A 17502-nucleotide genomic window follows, 5' to 3' on the forward strand; every position below is an offset into this window, starting at 1 on the left:
CTCATTGATATCCCCTTATTTCAATGTCTCTCACGTTGACCTAAAAGTTACTATTTCCGATTGCTTTTAAAGGCATCACTAGTTATTCAATTATTAGTGTTACTTTACTGCCTCTGTGTGGTCAAATAACTTTATACAGAGTTTAAAGCCTAAAACACAGACTATATGGTTAAAACTATGGGTTAAAACAATAATCATTCCAGCAGGTGGCAATGTTAGCCTGTGCCTACGGCAGAACAGTGTGCGTTTTGTGGTTATATAACCTCAAAATGTTTGATAGGCAGGGAGTGAAATACTTGGCAATAGTTGCTATCTAAATCTCCGAGGCATTTCATATTAACTATTATTTATTATGGAAACATTATGCCAAAGATAGAAAATACCATAAAGTGGTATTTCGACAATAAACTGAGTGTCCACACTGTAGAAATAAAGCAGTCATGTTATATAGCCTACATTAGCACTTTTTCACCCTTACTATAGCCTTCAAATATGATGGATGAGTTCGTTTACGTTGCAGTTCCATTGGGCTTTATTACACTGAGGAAGGGGGGCGTGCCTGTTTGCGCAAGGGACCTCCGCTGACGGGACAGAGCGTAGCTGGCTTTGGATGTTGCTCTCCGATTGCTCAAGTGAAGTCATCTCCTGGTATCCTGTACTACTGTAGATATGACTGAGCTAATGTAAAGTTTAAGAGAAGCGTAATGGCAGGATAAAACGGCACCACTGTGCATTTACGCACGTCGGACAGCCTGGAGTTCAGGGTTTCAGCCTTCGTACCGCCGCTTGGAACAGCCCTCACAGTCTGCTCTTCTCAGTACCTGGCTGTCTGATGAAAGGCAGTCTGTACAATGGCTTCTGCTCCACCTGAGGCGAGGAAGTTTACCCGGGGGCTCAACAAACCGGGTACCGCCGCAGAGCTGAGGCAAAGCGTCTCTGAGGCTGTCAGGACGTCAGTGTTGATGGTAAGAGAAACAAAACTAAACTGTCTGTTATGCACATAAGACGACTGAATGCAGGTGCTTGCTAATTATGGATGGTCTTAAACCCTGACATCTTGAGTTATGAGCTGGGCCACATACCATTCTATAACATCACTCATCATTTATTTGGTGACATTTGTATAGTTATCCTGTCACTTGCTCGTGCATATTCCCCATGTCGGATTAAGCAGCGTGTCTATGTTTCAACTTTCTGAAAGGGGTTGCCAGGTAACTGAAATATACACCGCCAGTTCTAGGGGACAATCAACACACACACACACACACACACACACACACACACACACACACACACACACACACACACACACACAGAGTCATGAATGCCTGCAAACTTCTTAAATTCATCCTGTCATCTGATGCCACAGGTGCACATGGCAACCAGATAGGTTAGACAGAGCAGCTGAGTAGGCTAATGACAAAGGTAAAATTTGCCAGACACAGTCTGTCTATCTTTTTTTACTACTGTGTGACAGAAGGTCATACAGCATGTAGGCTGCCTGACATATGTACTCAGAGAAACATTTGTCAATAATGATGATGATGGTGTTGTATAGGTGTGACATCTTCCTCAGTGTTAAAACAGGTTATATTGTTCCATATAAGTCACTTCTTAAATGTAAATTGTGTTTTTAATTTCTCTGCAGAATGCACTGTTGGTGGTTCAGTTTACCTTTTGTAGTGTCATCCTTAGGGAGTTACGCTGTGACTGTGTCTTGTTGCATAATCGATATGCCATTTCTTTCTGCAACGAATGGCTTTTGCTGTCAATTATGTCTGCTGTCTCTCTCCATGGTCCCAGTGTGCCTACTGATCTTGTTATACAGTCATCAAAAGGCACAGACAGTTTAGTCTCACTTAAAATGAGAACTGGGAGCCATGAAACCCACCCTAACTGTCAAGTTAAATTGTCAGTATAATCATCTGTGTATCCGGCTCACAGTATACCAATAAAGTCATAGTCAAACATAGCCAGGACACTGGAAGTAAAACGGTTTCGAAACATGTTTGTATTTCCATGCATCTACATCAAGCGTACTTTCAGTAGTATCACACTTGACTTGCTGGTATCATTTCTAAATTTCTTTATTTTCAAGTGCCTGTGGATAGGTGGAGCTCCGGGGTCCAGCCACTGACCACTGAGCATGAGATCTGGTCAGTGTTAATGAGTTTGCATTGGGGTGGGCATGGGTCATCATGTTACACTCACATACTGTGCATCATTGCCTTCATTGTACAGTGAGGCTATGTGCTCAGACAAAAAGGGAAGCAAAAGTGGACATTTTGTTGCACAAAATGGTGTGCTTGTCAGTAGGGCAGTACATGAGCTACTGTTTGTACTGTATGTTTTGTGCATTTTATATTTTTCTCCAAATTTAAAATTGTTCACTCTTATTCTTGCCAATCTTGCCAATAGAGCAAGATGTGTAGACAGGAGACAGTTAACACAGACCAACCAGTAGGAATTGCTAGTTTTGCAAAAATCTCATTATCCCTCACCGATTTCCCACCTTAGAGGAATACTTTTGAGAAATTTGCTTATTCGTTTTCTTGCAGAGAGTAAGTTGTCCAACTTGAAGAAAAAATGTCTATCAACACTTCCGAAGGTCACTGTTTTTGGTAATTTGTGGTTTTACTAGGAGGGGTTATATGTGAAACTGTAACCTATTTCCCATAATACAACCAACAACATATTTGGTTAGACCCTCCCTAAATTATAAATACTTACACCTATCAAACTCTACAAATCCTATTTGTACCATAGGTTTTCTTATATACATTTGTAATCTCCAAGTCCAGGCTGAGATAACCCAGATGACATTAGATTTCACAAAAGTCCTAAAGAGCCCGTAGTAGCCTACTACCCATGACGAGTAAACAAGCGCCCCTTTAACTCATTTTGGCAACTGTACATTAAAGTCATGCTGAATTAGCCACAATCTGTACTTAAACAACTTTGTAACTTAATGGTTGATCACAAGGTATGCATCTGGGTCCCATTATGTGCCTGTAATGGGACTTCTGTGTCTCTATTTTTTGACTGTGTATTTAGGGTGCAGCTGTTTCCCCTGCCCATTTGACATGGAGACTGACATGCTGGTATGGTAAAAGCAAATATATATAGTATACTGGACATCAAAGAATTTCCTCAACAGCTCAGATTTCACCCAGCAAGTAGCAGGTTGGCCTTGGAGTGTGATGCTTAACCGGCAACTCTGATCGGATCAAACATAAGGATGGAGGATTTTGTAGATGGACAGGTGTTTGCATATAAAGAGTCTCAAATGTTACATATATACTCCTCTTCCTGGTATAGTGGAGCACAATCCATTATTTAGTCTTAATCTCCACACTTGACAATTATGTCATAGTAGCCTATTAATTCTGTCTTCGTCCAGAGTGTGTGGAGTGGCATAATGGATGTTAGATCAGATCTCTGGGCTGTATTTAATAATGGATGAGATAATGGTAGGTGTCCTGGTTATTTTTAAACACTAAGCACCCAGGGGACCATCAATTATGAATACCTGCATATGTGATAAATCATCTAGATTCAAGACTGAGGCCAGATCAGGCACGTTAGATGCACACACACACACACACACACACACACACCAGGCGTGTCTGGCTCTCAGCTATACCTTAGTAAACAAAGTGGAGGCCGAGCAGCGCAGTAAAGACAGCCCCTGCAGTTATAATCACTTCCAACTGCAGAAAATGCTTGCTTAGGTTTTTATACCACTTTCTGCCTTGCTGAAAGAGTGTCTACTCATTTCTACACACAAAAATACATACAAACACAGTCTTGTCTTTTTGTCGGTCTACTTTTCTTCTGCATCTCTAGCTATGACATGCAAGCACTAACCTCGTAATGTGTATCCTGATACCTTAATACCATCTCCCATTTTTCATTGGTTCAGGCCTGCAGTTCAAACTGTGGATTTCTACTTAAGAGTGGACTCTACTTTAGAGGATTTGGTCTGATTAGAGCATAAAAAAAAAAAAAAACTGGCAGCAATAATCTGCAGATTTGCAGATGCTTTAGCAGTGCTGACCTATATCTGTGTCATGATACCGGACCGGTGATGAAGCGGGGCATTTGGTCGTCTGCTGGTTTTGTGCCGTCAGAAGTTGCGGTTGCTGAGGCTAAGGTTTTCTGGCCATGCAGTTTCCAGGTCTTCTTTATTTAGGCTACCTCATACTCCGTCGTTACCACCCTTACGCTGGCGTAAACACCCACTGTGTTTGCTTTCATGGCCAGTCTGGCATGTGTGTATGTAGACAAGTCTTCGACTGTCATTTACCTTCCTTAGAGCCTTAATTTGACACGAAACCACAAGATTCAGCATCACCGCAATACAAAATTCCTACTTCATGACATGATTTTGACATGTTGCCAGTTTCCACCACAATCAGCACGCAAGGCTGTGGTCATTCTTTAGAGCCTGCAGCCTCACAAATGAAGAAAAAAAAAAAAGTTGCATAGTTGCTGCATGTTGGTTTCTGCTACATAGCCTGCAGGGTTGATTCAAGAGAGCGTGAAAGGGAGATTCCAAATTATTGCAACATCTTTAGTGTTTTGAGTCTTCTTCTGTTGACTAAGTTAAGCAGACAGTTTCACAAACTACCACAATTCCAACAGATCTGTGAATTGTCATCTCATCACTGTGAAAGAATGTTTAACAATGCCCGAAAGGTTAAATGAAAAATGTTGGCCAGAGACAAGGTTGCCAAATAATCGTTTTCCTAAAGTACTTCAAAACCACTCAAGATACATTAGAGATGGGAACTACATCAGTATTGTGTATGATTGTTATAGGCAGTGTATGATTTACTGCAACAACCCTGTGTCAGCCATTACCTACTCTGGGTTACAAGGTTTTAATTTACTAGATTACTTCTCTGAAATAAAACAGCCACCCATTGTTGTAAGACCATGCTCAGATTGCATAGTGCATGCAATTTCCACAAAGAGTAATCATGAGCACTTTGCGATAAATGAAAAGAAAAAGGTTTAGCAGACCATGGAAGTTTATGCATTTCTAGTGAAACAAGACTTAGCACTGCTCCCAGTTGAAGAACATTAACATGAATTGTGGGTTGTGGTGCTCTAGAAAGATCTTACAAAAAACAGAAGTATTAAATCTAGGGAAAAAACAATTTGGTGTCTCTTGGGAAGTTTAATTGGCAGGTTCCTTAGTTTGATTGACGTCCCCATGTCACATGTTTTTTATCATTTCCTGTCAATTAATAAAATTAAGTATTACTCTATAGAATTTGTAAGATGTATGGATTTGGGACACAGCGCATTAATCAGCCATGCTAGCAGCTCTGTTGGCTGTACTGTCACCATGCTAACTTGCTCACAATGACAGCACTAACAGTCTGATGCTAAGCAGGTAATGTTTGGGAGTTTACCATGCTCATCTTAACATGCTAACACACATTAAAGAGACAATAACCTAGGGAATTGCACCCTAGGAAATGCTATGCGAACATTGATTAGAGAAACTGGAGATAAAAGGCACACAGATTGGTTACTGAGGAGGTAGGGGCGTGTGGTGCAAAGTATACCAAAATGGTTTTATTGCTAACAAATCAAAGACAGGGCTTCAACTGCACAAAGAACAAAGTTAACTTCATAAATGAGGTGGATAAAATTATCCTTTATTACAATAACCGTCTTGATAGAAATGTAAAAACATGTTTAATACAAGAATTCAGCCCAAAATAACCTATAAACAAACCAAGCAGAGGCCACTTGTGGAGAGAGACTACACTGAGGAGTGTTCAGGGGTGCCACTGCTACTCACCTTAGGTGTGACACAGTAAATCACACAGCATTCCTCACAGTCAGATGGTGCGGTCTATACCGTGTCCCTGTGCAATTACTCACATGGATGAAGGAACCTCACCACGGGAGCCTAGCCTCCAAACAAGATGGCACCCTGCTCTGAAATAATAAGTAACCCAATTAGTTAAATAAGCAAAGAAAACTCAAAAAGCCAATAAAAGGGGCAGTACAATTAATGCAAATCAAACTTAAACTAAATGAGCAAAAGCTAAAGACAAAAGTAAGGTAACCAAGAGGTAAGTCAGAATTAAAATCAACCGAAGACAAAACTAAGGGGGAAACTACTGGGAAAGGAGACAAAACTAAGAAATGGGCAAAACTAGGCAAAAGTCAGGGCAAAAAAAAAGCAGTAATCTAAAAGGTAAGAGGAACCAGAAAAGGGGAGGGGGGTAAAATTAACTAGGCTCAACTTCAATATATATTGAAATTCCATTTAAAACCGTGAACTTCCTCACCACCACCGAGACATCAGGGGAACAAAGTCACCTTCCCAGGGCTGGAGGGGTAACAAGAGTTTCCTGTCTGCGCTGGGTGCAACGAACCCAGCCACAGCAGGGACAGACCAGGAAGCAAAGACAGGACAAAGGGGCACAAGTGCCTTATGTAGCCTAGCCTTGATTAGGTGGTTGGCCATGGGAGGGGTCAGGCCAAGGCTGCATTCAACTCCACTACACATTTACCTGCACTAAGGGAAGCCTCCCCCACCACATTTGCATTTGTATGCAAAGAGTGAGTAGGAATAGCATTTATCTAGGCATATTACAAAGACTACTGTTTATATATATGAGTAACTGAAAACTAACTGTTTGCATATGATTGCTTAAGGTCTTGTAATGTTTTAGTGCTTTTTATTGTTGTAGTGGAGTGTAGCACCAAGAGAGCCATCCTTTTTGTTGATTATGTATTGAACATCAATAAAGTTGGGGGACTGTTGGGAAACAGATAAAAAACAAGGTCCAAATTAAAACAACAGAGGCAGAGATATACTGACTTTTAGTCCCTAATACCAAGCTCCGAAAACACTGAAAGCTATTTCCCATAATGCAACCAATTGCATATTTGGTTAGACCTGCCCTGCCTGGTAAATGTCCACTTATTTCTAACGTTCAAACCTCCAGTTTGTTACACATTTGTAGTCTCACTTTATCTTCAATTGGTGGAGTGCCCCTTTAACTTTGTGTCTTTAATATACCCAAAACAGTTGCTATTTCAATGAGAAGTACAGCGTGCCTTTTCTGCAATAATTGGGCAGTGACCATAAAAAAATTCATCTGACCCAGTTGACACAATTGCACACCCAGTTCTCTGAGTAAAAATAGCCATTTCACTTTTGTGTGGAAGTCATTCACCATCCTTTTGGCTGCCTGAGAATCCTTCCATGTGAAAGTTTGTCAAAGATAGGTAGAATTAGTGCGCATTAACCAGTGGTCGAGTGGCTGAATATACATATATATATATTGAAATGGAGCGTGCTGGTTTAACTCATTACTGGTTTGTTAGCCATGAAGAGTAGGCTATTGAACACAGACACAATCCATTTTCCTTTTATACATTGTGCCCTTGAGGTTTCTGTCCTATTCTGTCAGATTACCTGCAGGCATGAGACACTCAAAATGCAAATCACATGAGTGTAACCCAGATTTGACAGTGACACTCATTTCTGTTAGCCTGAATGTAGGACCCTGGAGATTTTATTGGCACATTCGCCTGAGATGAAGAGAACCAGTTACAACTTGCACTAATATAAACTAGAAGTGCAATGGAAACATGATCAAGTACATGACTACCCTCCCTGTTGTGGACAAGGGCTCATGCAATATAAGATTGTGTATAATGTCCATTTAACAAAAGACAAATTACCCAGTATAAATCCAAATGGATGATGTGATGAAATCAATTTCTCCTGTTTTCAATTTGTCCACTTATTTGGTTTATAGCCAAATACCAGCGACATGAATGACATTCACATCAGCCTCAGCTGTACTTACAGTAGTGTTTAGTGCAAATTAGCAAATATTAGCATGCTAACATGCTGAACTAAGTTGGTGAACGTGGTAAACATTATACCTGCTAAACATCAACATTCAAGCCAGGGCCTATACCATGAAGCTGGTTTAGGTGGATAGCCAGCTATGTTTCAGTTTAGTTTCCACCAACCCTGGGTTTTAGGTACTATGAAAGTAGCTCGGCTTTAATCGGTGTTCGTTGCCATGGTATCTTACGCTGCACGGCTAACCTGCTCCAGGGCAGGTTATGTTCTGGATTTGAGATCTCAGTCTGAAGTTTGACCAATCAGCGGTGAGCAAAGAAACATATAGGTGACGTAATTAATTCCCAGCTGCTGTTCTCTGTTGCAATCATTGCAATGGCTTCACCTTTGCTGCAAAGAAGTGTTTGTGATAAAATATTCACAAAAATAATAAAAGGTTTGTGATAAATACTCACCACTTTGAATTATATTTTTATATTTTGTCTTGATCTGCTGCCAAGAACGTTTGGAGTTGGGGTTGCATCTAAAAATCAATTAATATTAATCTTTCTTAGGATGTCAAAGCCAATACATTCACATTTTACAAACATATATATATATATATATATATATATATATATATATATATATATATATATATATATATATATATATATATATATATATGCATATATAATAGTAATTTCACATTAATGGCCTATAGAATGTATTTCTTTAACTTACGCATACGCAATCAGCAATCTTCCTCCAAGATTGTTCTCCTGCTTTGGCAGCAGAGACGGTATTACTGCGTGCTTGAAAAACATTTTTATATTCTAAAATAATTTCTTGCTCTCGCCGTGGAAAAATATTTCCCTGCCGCTCTATCCATATTGAACGTGATTGGTTGTTCGGTGTCGACGTCACTCTTTTACGTGCACGCGCGGGGAGTAATCAGAGTTTAAGGATCAAAGCCTGAGTTAACAGAGAAAGTTGATAAGCTGCGTCATGGTACCAATAAAGCCTGATTGCATCGGTTTGGTTTTGTCAACTCTAAACCAATCCTGCAACCCTGAGTTTGTTCAACTACCATCATGGTACAGGCCCCCAGTGTGAGCATGTTAGCATGTTGATGTAAGCACAATTATGTACATTCACAAAGCTGCTAGCATGACTGTTAGTCTTGTTCCACGGTCATTAGGATTAAAAAAACAAACTTGTTATGCTATGTAATCACACTGGACATGGATTCCCTCTATCTGCATGCCCGTGACTGATGATACATGCAAAAATAAACGCGGATTGGTTCATGTGGATGTGGAGGGATTGTTTTTGAAAAGATGAGGTGAGTCATCAGGCTTCAGTGTTGTTGCAGTGTTAGGAGCAGCCTGTGGGAGGCAGCAGTGATGCACATCTTCCACCTCAGTCCTCTATCCTAGAGATACTGTGAAATGCTCATGCTGTAGGCATTCAAACATGTAAGGACAAAGATTTGTGCTTTCTTTGAGCAGTGGAGAAGAAGCTATTGTGTGTGTCTTTATTATTGTGTCAGCATTTAGCTATGGCATGGCACTTTCACATTCCTTAGTCATGGAATATAAGGGTTTCATTTAGTAATTCACCCTATAAATCAAGTTTTTGGGGGGTTTATGCTGCTTGTGCAATGACGCTGTGTATTGGCATGAGTGATGGCTGTCCACCAAAAATATCCCTCATTCGTTGCTTTACTTTCTCTCACAATAACAGTGTCTTGTTGCCAGGAGACCAACCTCAATGTCTCATATTTAAATTGTCAGAATCAAAGACGGTGTGTTAAGGGTTCACTGCATTGAAAAGCTGACACAAAAATCCACATTTTGGTCTAAAACTACAAATGCAAAAAACATAAAGTTTATTGAGTAAATGTATGATCAAGGAAGGATGTAGTAGACTGTTTTGTGGCTTAGAAGATGAGCATCTGAGAAGAGCATTATGTTTGCTTTGCTTTCTGAGGGGGATTCCATCTTTTCCACTGCACCCCGTTTACAACTGATGAATGTCTTCTGTGGATTCTGATGAAATCATTTTGTGGTCTGGTGCAATTTGTGGTCTCCCTAGTTTGCAGATGTCTATGTGAAAAGGTTATTGGGTGCATTGTGGGGTGCAGTGTGGATTTCATTAGATTAATGCATCCTCTGAGGGATAGTCCTAATGTAATGATATTGTTCAAAGAATGCTGTTGAGGCTTTTTAAATGAGCCTGAAAACACAGCAATGACTCAAACTAGCTAGCAACTTTTAAGGGGCACTCCACCAATTGTACACTTAAAGATCACCAAAAGAGCTAATTGTATTTCGACTGCAACTTTAACTTTTTCAGTATTTCACCAGTTTAAAATGTTTCCATGGCAAAATTTCAGCATCGAGCCCACATACATTTTCTCCAGAAAATGTAGCTTATTCTTGTCATGTATGGCCACCATCATAGTTGTCTTTCCATTATCCATTATTCCAAATACCACTTCTACTTTGTGCTCTCTCTTGCTTTTTAATATGATTTCCCTTCTTACCCATTTTGCTTCATCATCCACTTAAAAGTAGGTGATTGTGTCATCCGCTGATGAAATATTTACACCAGCCACCGGAGAGAAGCTGAAGAAAATTCAGAGAATTGTTTGCATGTGCATTTAAATTAGCCTTACATAAAAAAGCTTGTATCCTTCAGCTTACACCCTTGCTTCTGAAGAGAGGATGTGAGGATGATGTTATGTTAATAAGATGGTGATTTGCAGAGTGTTGCCAGGTTTGTCCTGGTTGTCCTATGACGCATCATGCTTGATGGATCAGTCCGACCAAGTGTTAATGGCTGTGGGCCTGGCAACGCGGGTCAAGAGAAGTTAAATCACTCCTTTTTATGTCTTGGAGCACATGTAAATGACATCAGAAAAGATGACTGCATCCCTTGTAATTCCGTAGTCAGTGGGAGAAAGAGGAAGGAGGGCAAGAAGCAGAGAAAAAGAGTAAAACATTGTCTGCAGCAGCCAGTTTGTGTGTGTGTGGGTGAGTTTGTGTGTGTGTGCGTCTTTGTTGGTAACAGTCTGCTTTTACTGTTAACAAAGCATGCCGAGTCAGAGAAATGACTAAGCTGCAAGAGGGAGGGAGGGAGAGAGAGAGAGCCCGCTGGGAGGAGAGAAGAAGTGAAAGTGACAGGCATGTGTGCATGATGGAGAGAGATGGCAAGGTTGAGAAAGGAGGGAGCAAAAGCAAACCAGTGAAGAGGAGTGAATGAGAGGGAGAGAGCAAAGTGAGAGCATCTGAGCATCCTCATCCCCGAGCAGAAGAAGGAAGGGAAGAAGAGGAGTCGGAGAGTTGACGCCCTGCTCCGACTAAATGAGCAGCTTCTCCTCCGCGCACTCATCCCTCCATCCCTGCTGAGCCTTACACAGCAGGATACAACTCAGTGTCTCAGCACTTGGGCTGAGATTTGCCATCGAAGATAGTGGTTGTGTTTCAAGGGGAATGATTGGGAATCCTTCTCTGCTGTGGGAGAGGAAACGGTTACCTGAGTGACTTTTAAGTACACCTGTGAGAGGAATTTTTTTTCTACATGTGGAAGAGGACAAGGTTGAGAGATCAAGTTGGGACTGCTGCATCTACCGGGAATATAAGGCAAAGAGTTTAGAAATTAGGCTCCAACAGTGAGATCTTTTTTCTCCTGCATGGTGGTGGTGAGTGTGTGGCGGCACCATGGGATGCACCACCAGCGTGGTTCTGTTGGAGGGGCTGCGCTCTATCCTTGAGAGGAACTGTGGCTACATCAAGGGGGCAGTGGAGCTGGGGGCTCTGGAAGAGGAAGAGGAAACACTGAGTCTGAGGGGATCTCAACACTGGATTCCCACCACTGCTCTGGTAAACCCACTATGAAATATTTCCTCTCTGCCGTCATGTATGTGGATAATTTCCAGTTTATTTCCCACTCTTTTGCAACAAGTTGTGTTTTTAATTCAATTAAACTCCAGCCTGCCTGTAGAGAAGACTTTTTCTTTTCCGGTTTCCTTTGCAAACAATTAGTGAAAATCAGTGACTCCACTAGCTACAGTGTTTTTTCCTCACATATACATATAACACCATGTCTTCTTGAGGTAAAAATGAATAATTTACAGATAGAGCGCAGATTCGTCGGATTAAACAAGAGTTACTGCACAGATCAGCAGAATTTTGGCTAATAATCTTCTTAATAGACTCCCTTGAGGAACTAGATTTAGAAAAGTATATCTTATACTGGTGCAGCACATCAAAAGCTTAACATCTGCCTGCAAAAGGGAAATGTAAGATAAGTCTCAGGATTTGCACGAGTTTGCTTGTACTGAGCATAGACTGTTAATATACAGTCTATGGTACTGAGCAAGAAAAGTGAAATCTAGGTCTTGATTCATTTTTCCTTGGTCTGTAGCCATGTTGTCTTCTAGTTGGATTTATGCACTGCTACATTAAGCTACTTCCCTCAAGTTAGCTCCATTAGCCCACAGCCTGCCCTGTGTTAAATCAAAGAGATTTAATGGACAATCAATAGCGAGGGATTTAAGCAGGAATGCTTGTGCACACTAAGTCAAGGACATTCACTATAAACCATTATCACTTTTGGATGCAGGGTTTCCTTTACAACCATAAAGCTGTGGTTAGCGTCCCATAACCCTTCCTTTACAACAACAATCGCATCAGTTGCAGCGGAATATATCGTTCCATCAATATCCAAATCATAGTTCAGCTGGGGGACACAGGAAGCGTCTAGAATGGAGCCTTGGACTCAATGCAGATTCTGACATTTTGAGCTTCAGAATTAAAATACTGAATAAATTGAAGTATGTGGACCAAATCCAAAATATAGTCTTTCCCTTCATCATTTATGTAGCTTGAAAACAAATATTCTTTTTTTTCCCTCTGACTTTGATCTCTCCAAGCTAGTAGAGGCCTAACGTTCCCTTTACAATGCTAAAACACAGCTAAGCTACGGTAGCTTCCTGTATTTTTTGGACTCTCCGGCTCTCCATTCCCTCAGAGGTCAGCACTGTCAAGATGGCTTGCTATTGGTCAACGTCTTTTTAAATCCTGTTGCGTCATGTACCTGTACAGAAAGGTAAATGTCAGCATAGATGAAGTGTTTAATTTAATAGGTCCAGGTCACCAGTCACCTATAGCACTTCAATTTTGTTTTTCTGAACAGTATTTTGATTATTTACTGACTCATTTTGTGATACCCACTAATGAATATTGTATACTGGAATGTACAAAATACAATTTCGGAAGTCCTGCTACCAGCTTCCGGCATTCTGGTCCAGTGCGGGCTATGGATCATGCCTTTTTTTAAACTGACAGGGCACTGAATGATGCTACATTTTGTTCCTACATGTATGGACTAATCCCATGCAGGGACTTTCTTCGCTTCAGTTTTGAGCCGAGCTCTCAGCACCTCTGAGAGCTCTGACATCATAGCGACTTAGGGAACTCCCCTCTCTCGTATCATATTTAACTTGTCCCACATGTTTTTCCCTGAACTACCTGGAGCCGCACAGTGATATGATGTTGACCGCAAGACAGAGCTGCTCTTTGCTTCTTTGATTAAAGGACATTCTGCAATTTTTGTGTGATGGACAATGGCTTGTGACAGATGAGTGCGCTAACTTGCATGTGAAAACTGTGTGCATGTGTGTGTATCACGGTCAGTCTGAAGGGGAAGTTTGACTTCTTTTTCGGGCAACACCCTCACATTTTCTCTCTCCGGGGTGCCTGTAGCGATGGTCGGCTCCCAAACATTACGTCAACCTGCCCTTATGCAATTCTCCACAGACTTGTGTGACGCTCTACGTGTGTGTGTGTGTGTGTGTGTGTGCCTCTTGGGAAGGGTGTGGAGGGCTCCCATGTCCTAATGGGTTCAAGCTGTGTAAAAACAAATGGACGTCATCCTTCTGCTTCTCTCTCTCTCTCTCTCTCTCTCTCTCTCTCTCTCTCTCTCTCTCTCTCTGGCTTTTCGTCAAGCTTTTACGCAGATGGTATAGTAAACTAATTTGCACTCCCATCATACACACATTCAAACTCACAGACCCTCGTGGTATTGCTGGCATAGTACCAGCCATAGCTCCAGGAAGTGTGATGGCATGAGCGATGTGGGTGAATGAAACAGGATGACCTCAGTATAGCCAGAGCCTTTGACAAGAGGCTGATTATCACGCTGAGCTGGTGACGCTGTCACTGAGGCCACCGCAGGACGACGGGGACGCAGTACAGTCAGCAATCCTTTACACACTGAGGCCAGAGGAAAGTCAAGTCAGAACCTGCATTAGATTTGATTTAAATACTTCACCTCAAAATATCCGTTAAAACAAACAACTTTCAGTATGAAGACCATCCCGTTGGGCGTTTTTAGAGTGAAAAGTGTGCTGAGTGACTGGTTACGGATATCATGATGCCCCACAGAATGATTTCAAAGTTCTTTTTAGGCCCACAGCTGTGAAACACTTGAACGATATGTATGTATTATATTTGCCAGTGTTAACATAACGCTAACGCTATCCACACTTGTTTTAGTTACGGTACTGATGCTACTCTTTTCATGATGGTTATTTCTGGTTTTTCCATCTCACCTCACCCCATGGGTGCCCTGTTGGTAAAGTCGAACCACCTTATTTTTCAGCATGTGTGCAGTTTCCTGTGTTTTTAAAAGAAGTTATTTCTCTGAATGGCATATTTCAGCAAGCCCCTTTGAAGCAAGTACAGTTAAAACAAGTTATGCAAATTATGCACAGTGCCTCACACATCAGAGAACCCTGCTGTCCAAAAAGTGAAACTCACACACACACACACACACACACACACACACACACACACACACACACACACACACACACCCTTACCCGCCTTTGTGCTACATTTTGTTAGGAGCGATGGTGCTGAAACTGCACCAGAGAGACGACGGCCTTTGAAGTCATCCTGACCCGTGGCATGTCATCGCCTCCCTCTGACATCCCACCTCTCCCCCCTCTCATTCTGCATGCCAAAGAGTCAGAAAGATGCAGCGGCTTGTATACAGCAGTGTAGTTTGGGAGTTGTGTGTAACGCAGCATAACAGAGAGAAAAAAAACTCCGGATTTGCATACATTTAGCCACAGTAATTCCTCATTGAAAACTTTAAATGTCATCATTCTGAAACACTCTCTCCGATAGAAAACAGCTGAGCCGAGGCGCCTCCATTGCTCAAAGATTAAAGGAGAGTGATTCTCCTCGGAGAGAACGCTGACTGGATGGAGAAACAAGGGGCAACTCAAACTGTTCCTGAAGCAGCAGGAGAGTGTTTGTGTTGCATCGGAGAGCCGGATAAGGGGGAAGAGTGTTTTAACTGACCCTGCTGTGAGTGCCCGCTGCAGCGGATACGGCGTAGCAACAGTTCAAAGCAGAGCTGTATATCAATGGGGAGTAAAACTTTATCAACCCAGATTGAGTGTCTAAATGCTGTTACTGTGGCTTGGGATAGTTATTTTTAGTCATTTCAACAGTAAAGCAGTACCATCCATCTGACAATCAAAGCCGATGTTAGAGAATAACCTAGCTACCATAAGTTACCGACAGTACATTATGCATTACTTATTCCAGTATAATTACACAATAATCACCACAATAGCTGCTGTTTGATTGCTTGGGAATTCGTGGCTCAGACCTGAAGTTGGAAGCCTCTGGATAAAGCTGAATAAGGGGTAAAATATTAGCCAGTTGGTACCATTTGATGGTTGTAGTAAAGTGTTAAACATTTTCTTCAGTGACAATAGATATAGCCTGATCAACGCAGGATTTTTTCAGGGATAATACCGATATTGATATTTGAGAGTTATAACATCTGATAATGATACATTGGCCAAGGTTCAATTCATTTATCTAACCCATAACATCAATTTAAAATGTTGATATGGTTACCTTAACCCTTGTGTTGACTTCGGGTCAAATTGACCCGTAAATATGGGACGTAGAAATAAGTGCTGAACATGTGTATAAGAAAGATTTATCAATTTAAAACGTTGGAAAAAGCAAAAACAAACAAAGGCGTCAAAAACGTCGAAAAAATTAGTGTTTTTTTCAAGGTTGACGGGAAGACAACACAAGGGTTAAATTAGATTTTTTGATTGTGAGTGACTAAGAAATCTGCTGGGGACTAGGACAGTTTATAGTTGAAAAAATGAACTTCACTACTATCTCATAGACAAACTATAGAAAGAGGACACTATTTTAAAACATAATTTGGGCATTTCTTTACTTCAAATTTCTTGTAATTTCTTGGCCGACACCAATATTTTGTACTGGCCGATTTATTGGAGTTTATGAGTTAATTCCCCTACACAAAAAGTACATCAATACTGATACTCTACTACTGTAAATTATTTAATACGTACTGTACATCCATGGCAGAGATCACAAGCATGGTCCTCATTAGCAAGCATTCTCATACCCAGAATGCAACACTCTTAAAGGGGAACTTCCTAGTTTTTTCACATCAAAATGTGTTTACACTTTGCATATGTGAAAATTTTTTAGTTTGTCCAGAGGGAGCTGTGTCAAATTTGATAAATATCCCCAAGTGATGTCACTTGAGTCAGTGTTGTTTGGTTCTGAAGACTACAAGTTTGAAAATGAACTGGGAGTGTGAAGTTAGAAAGAAAGGAGCTCACCAGACCTCTGTAGCTCCTCATCTCTGCTTGAGGCTGGAGGCTCCAGGCTACATTGTCCAGTAGTATAAGAGTGCTATGCTAAATCTGTGGAGTGCTCTCTTAAAGCAACAGGTCGTTGGGGCTCTTCCTGACAGCTACCATATACTGAGTAATGGTATTTTGGTTGCCATTTTCTTATTGAGTATTACTATTACTTATCTTCTCTTGTACCTACTGGTAGGTAGTGGTATTCAGTAAGTATTTCATTGGTACCTACATGTACAAAACACTTACACTGTAAGTTGTTTTCTCCATTCATCTCTTCTTTTCTTCTACCTTTTCTGACGCTTTGTATTTTAAACACAAACGCACACACTAGGCAGGTGGAGCAGGCACATAACAACATGATCTCTGGGCCTCTTCTAAGTTTTTAATGCGGGAGTGGTCCATTTCTTCTCCCCTCCTTCTTACACAGTTCACATACTGTACATACAAACACACTCATATTCACACACACCCTCACAGCTGCACAGCTGTGAGGGTGGGAGGGGCCCTATATCCTTCTGATGAGAGACAGAGCGGGAGAGAGGGAGAGGGAGAGGGAGGCTGGGTTATTGTGACTGAGTACAGAGGGAATCTCACTGGACGTCGGCAAAGCTCTCCCAACATTCACACGCTGCGGGCAACTTTGTGCCATGGCAGTGTGTGTGCAGTGAGTCTCACACCTGTTTACAGGCAGGCAGGCAGGATTGGGACACCATGCAGGGCCGGGCTGGCAAAGCCCCCAAAAGGGAGATGGTGATAGAATCTCCACAGCAGTACAAGAGCCTGGCTGAGATTGAGGCAGAGGTGGAGACTGGTGGGTCACAGGTGGCAGTGGTAAGTGTACGCTGTGCCATCTTTTCCATAGAAGTCAATCTCACTTTTATAGAATCCTCTCTAGTTCTGGTAGTCGTAAATGGAACCAGTGTGATCTGATTGTTTTAACAAGTTTTCTGTCTCTTAG

At 41.4% G+C, this 17502-nt stretch overlaps 1 protein-coding gene across 13 annotated transcripts in view; it reads left to right on the forward strand.

The window, feature by feature from the left end:
* Nucleotides 1–118: 118 nt before the first annotated feature.
* The window catches only part of dock9b (dedicator of cytokinesis 9b), a 58826-nt gene continuing 41442 nt past the window's right edge, over nucleotides 119–17502 (forward strand). For 5 of the 13 annotated variants that reach the window (XM_039793343.1, XM_039793345.1, XM_039793344.1 and 2 more), the window contains exon 1: nucleotides 11053–11712. In XM_039793343.1, the coding sequence (XP_039649277.1) occupies nucleotides 11551–11712 (162 nt within the window). In that variant the 5' untranslated portion in view covers nucleotides 11053–11550. Of the gene's footprint in view, nucleotides 966–11049; nucleotides 11713–17065; nucleotides 17376–17502 lie in introns of those variants that run through there. The other 8 variants (XM_039793347.1, XM_039793349.1, XM_039793354.1 and 5 more) reach the window with 4 other exon arrangements.

This window comes from Perca fluviatilis, chromosome 24, assembly GCF_010015445.1.
Source record: "Perca fluviatilis chromosome 24, GENO_Pfluv_1.0, whole genome shotgun sequence".
Lineage (NCBI taxonomy): Eukaryota > Metazoa > Chordata > Actinopteri > Perciformes > Percidae > Perca > Perca fluviatilis.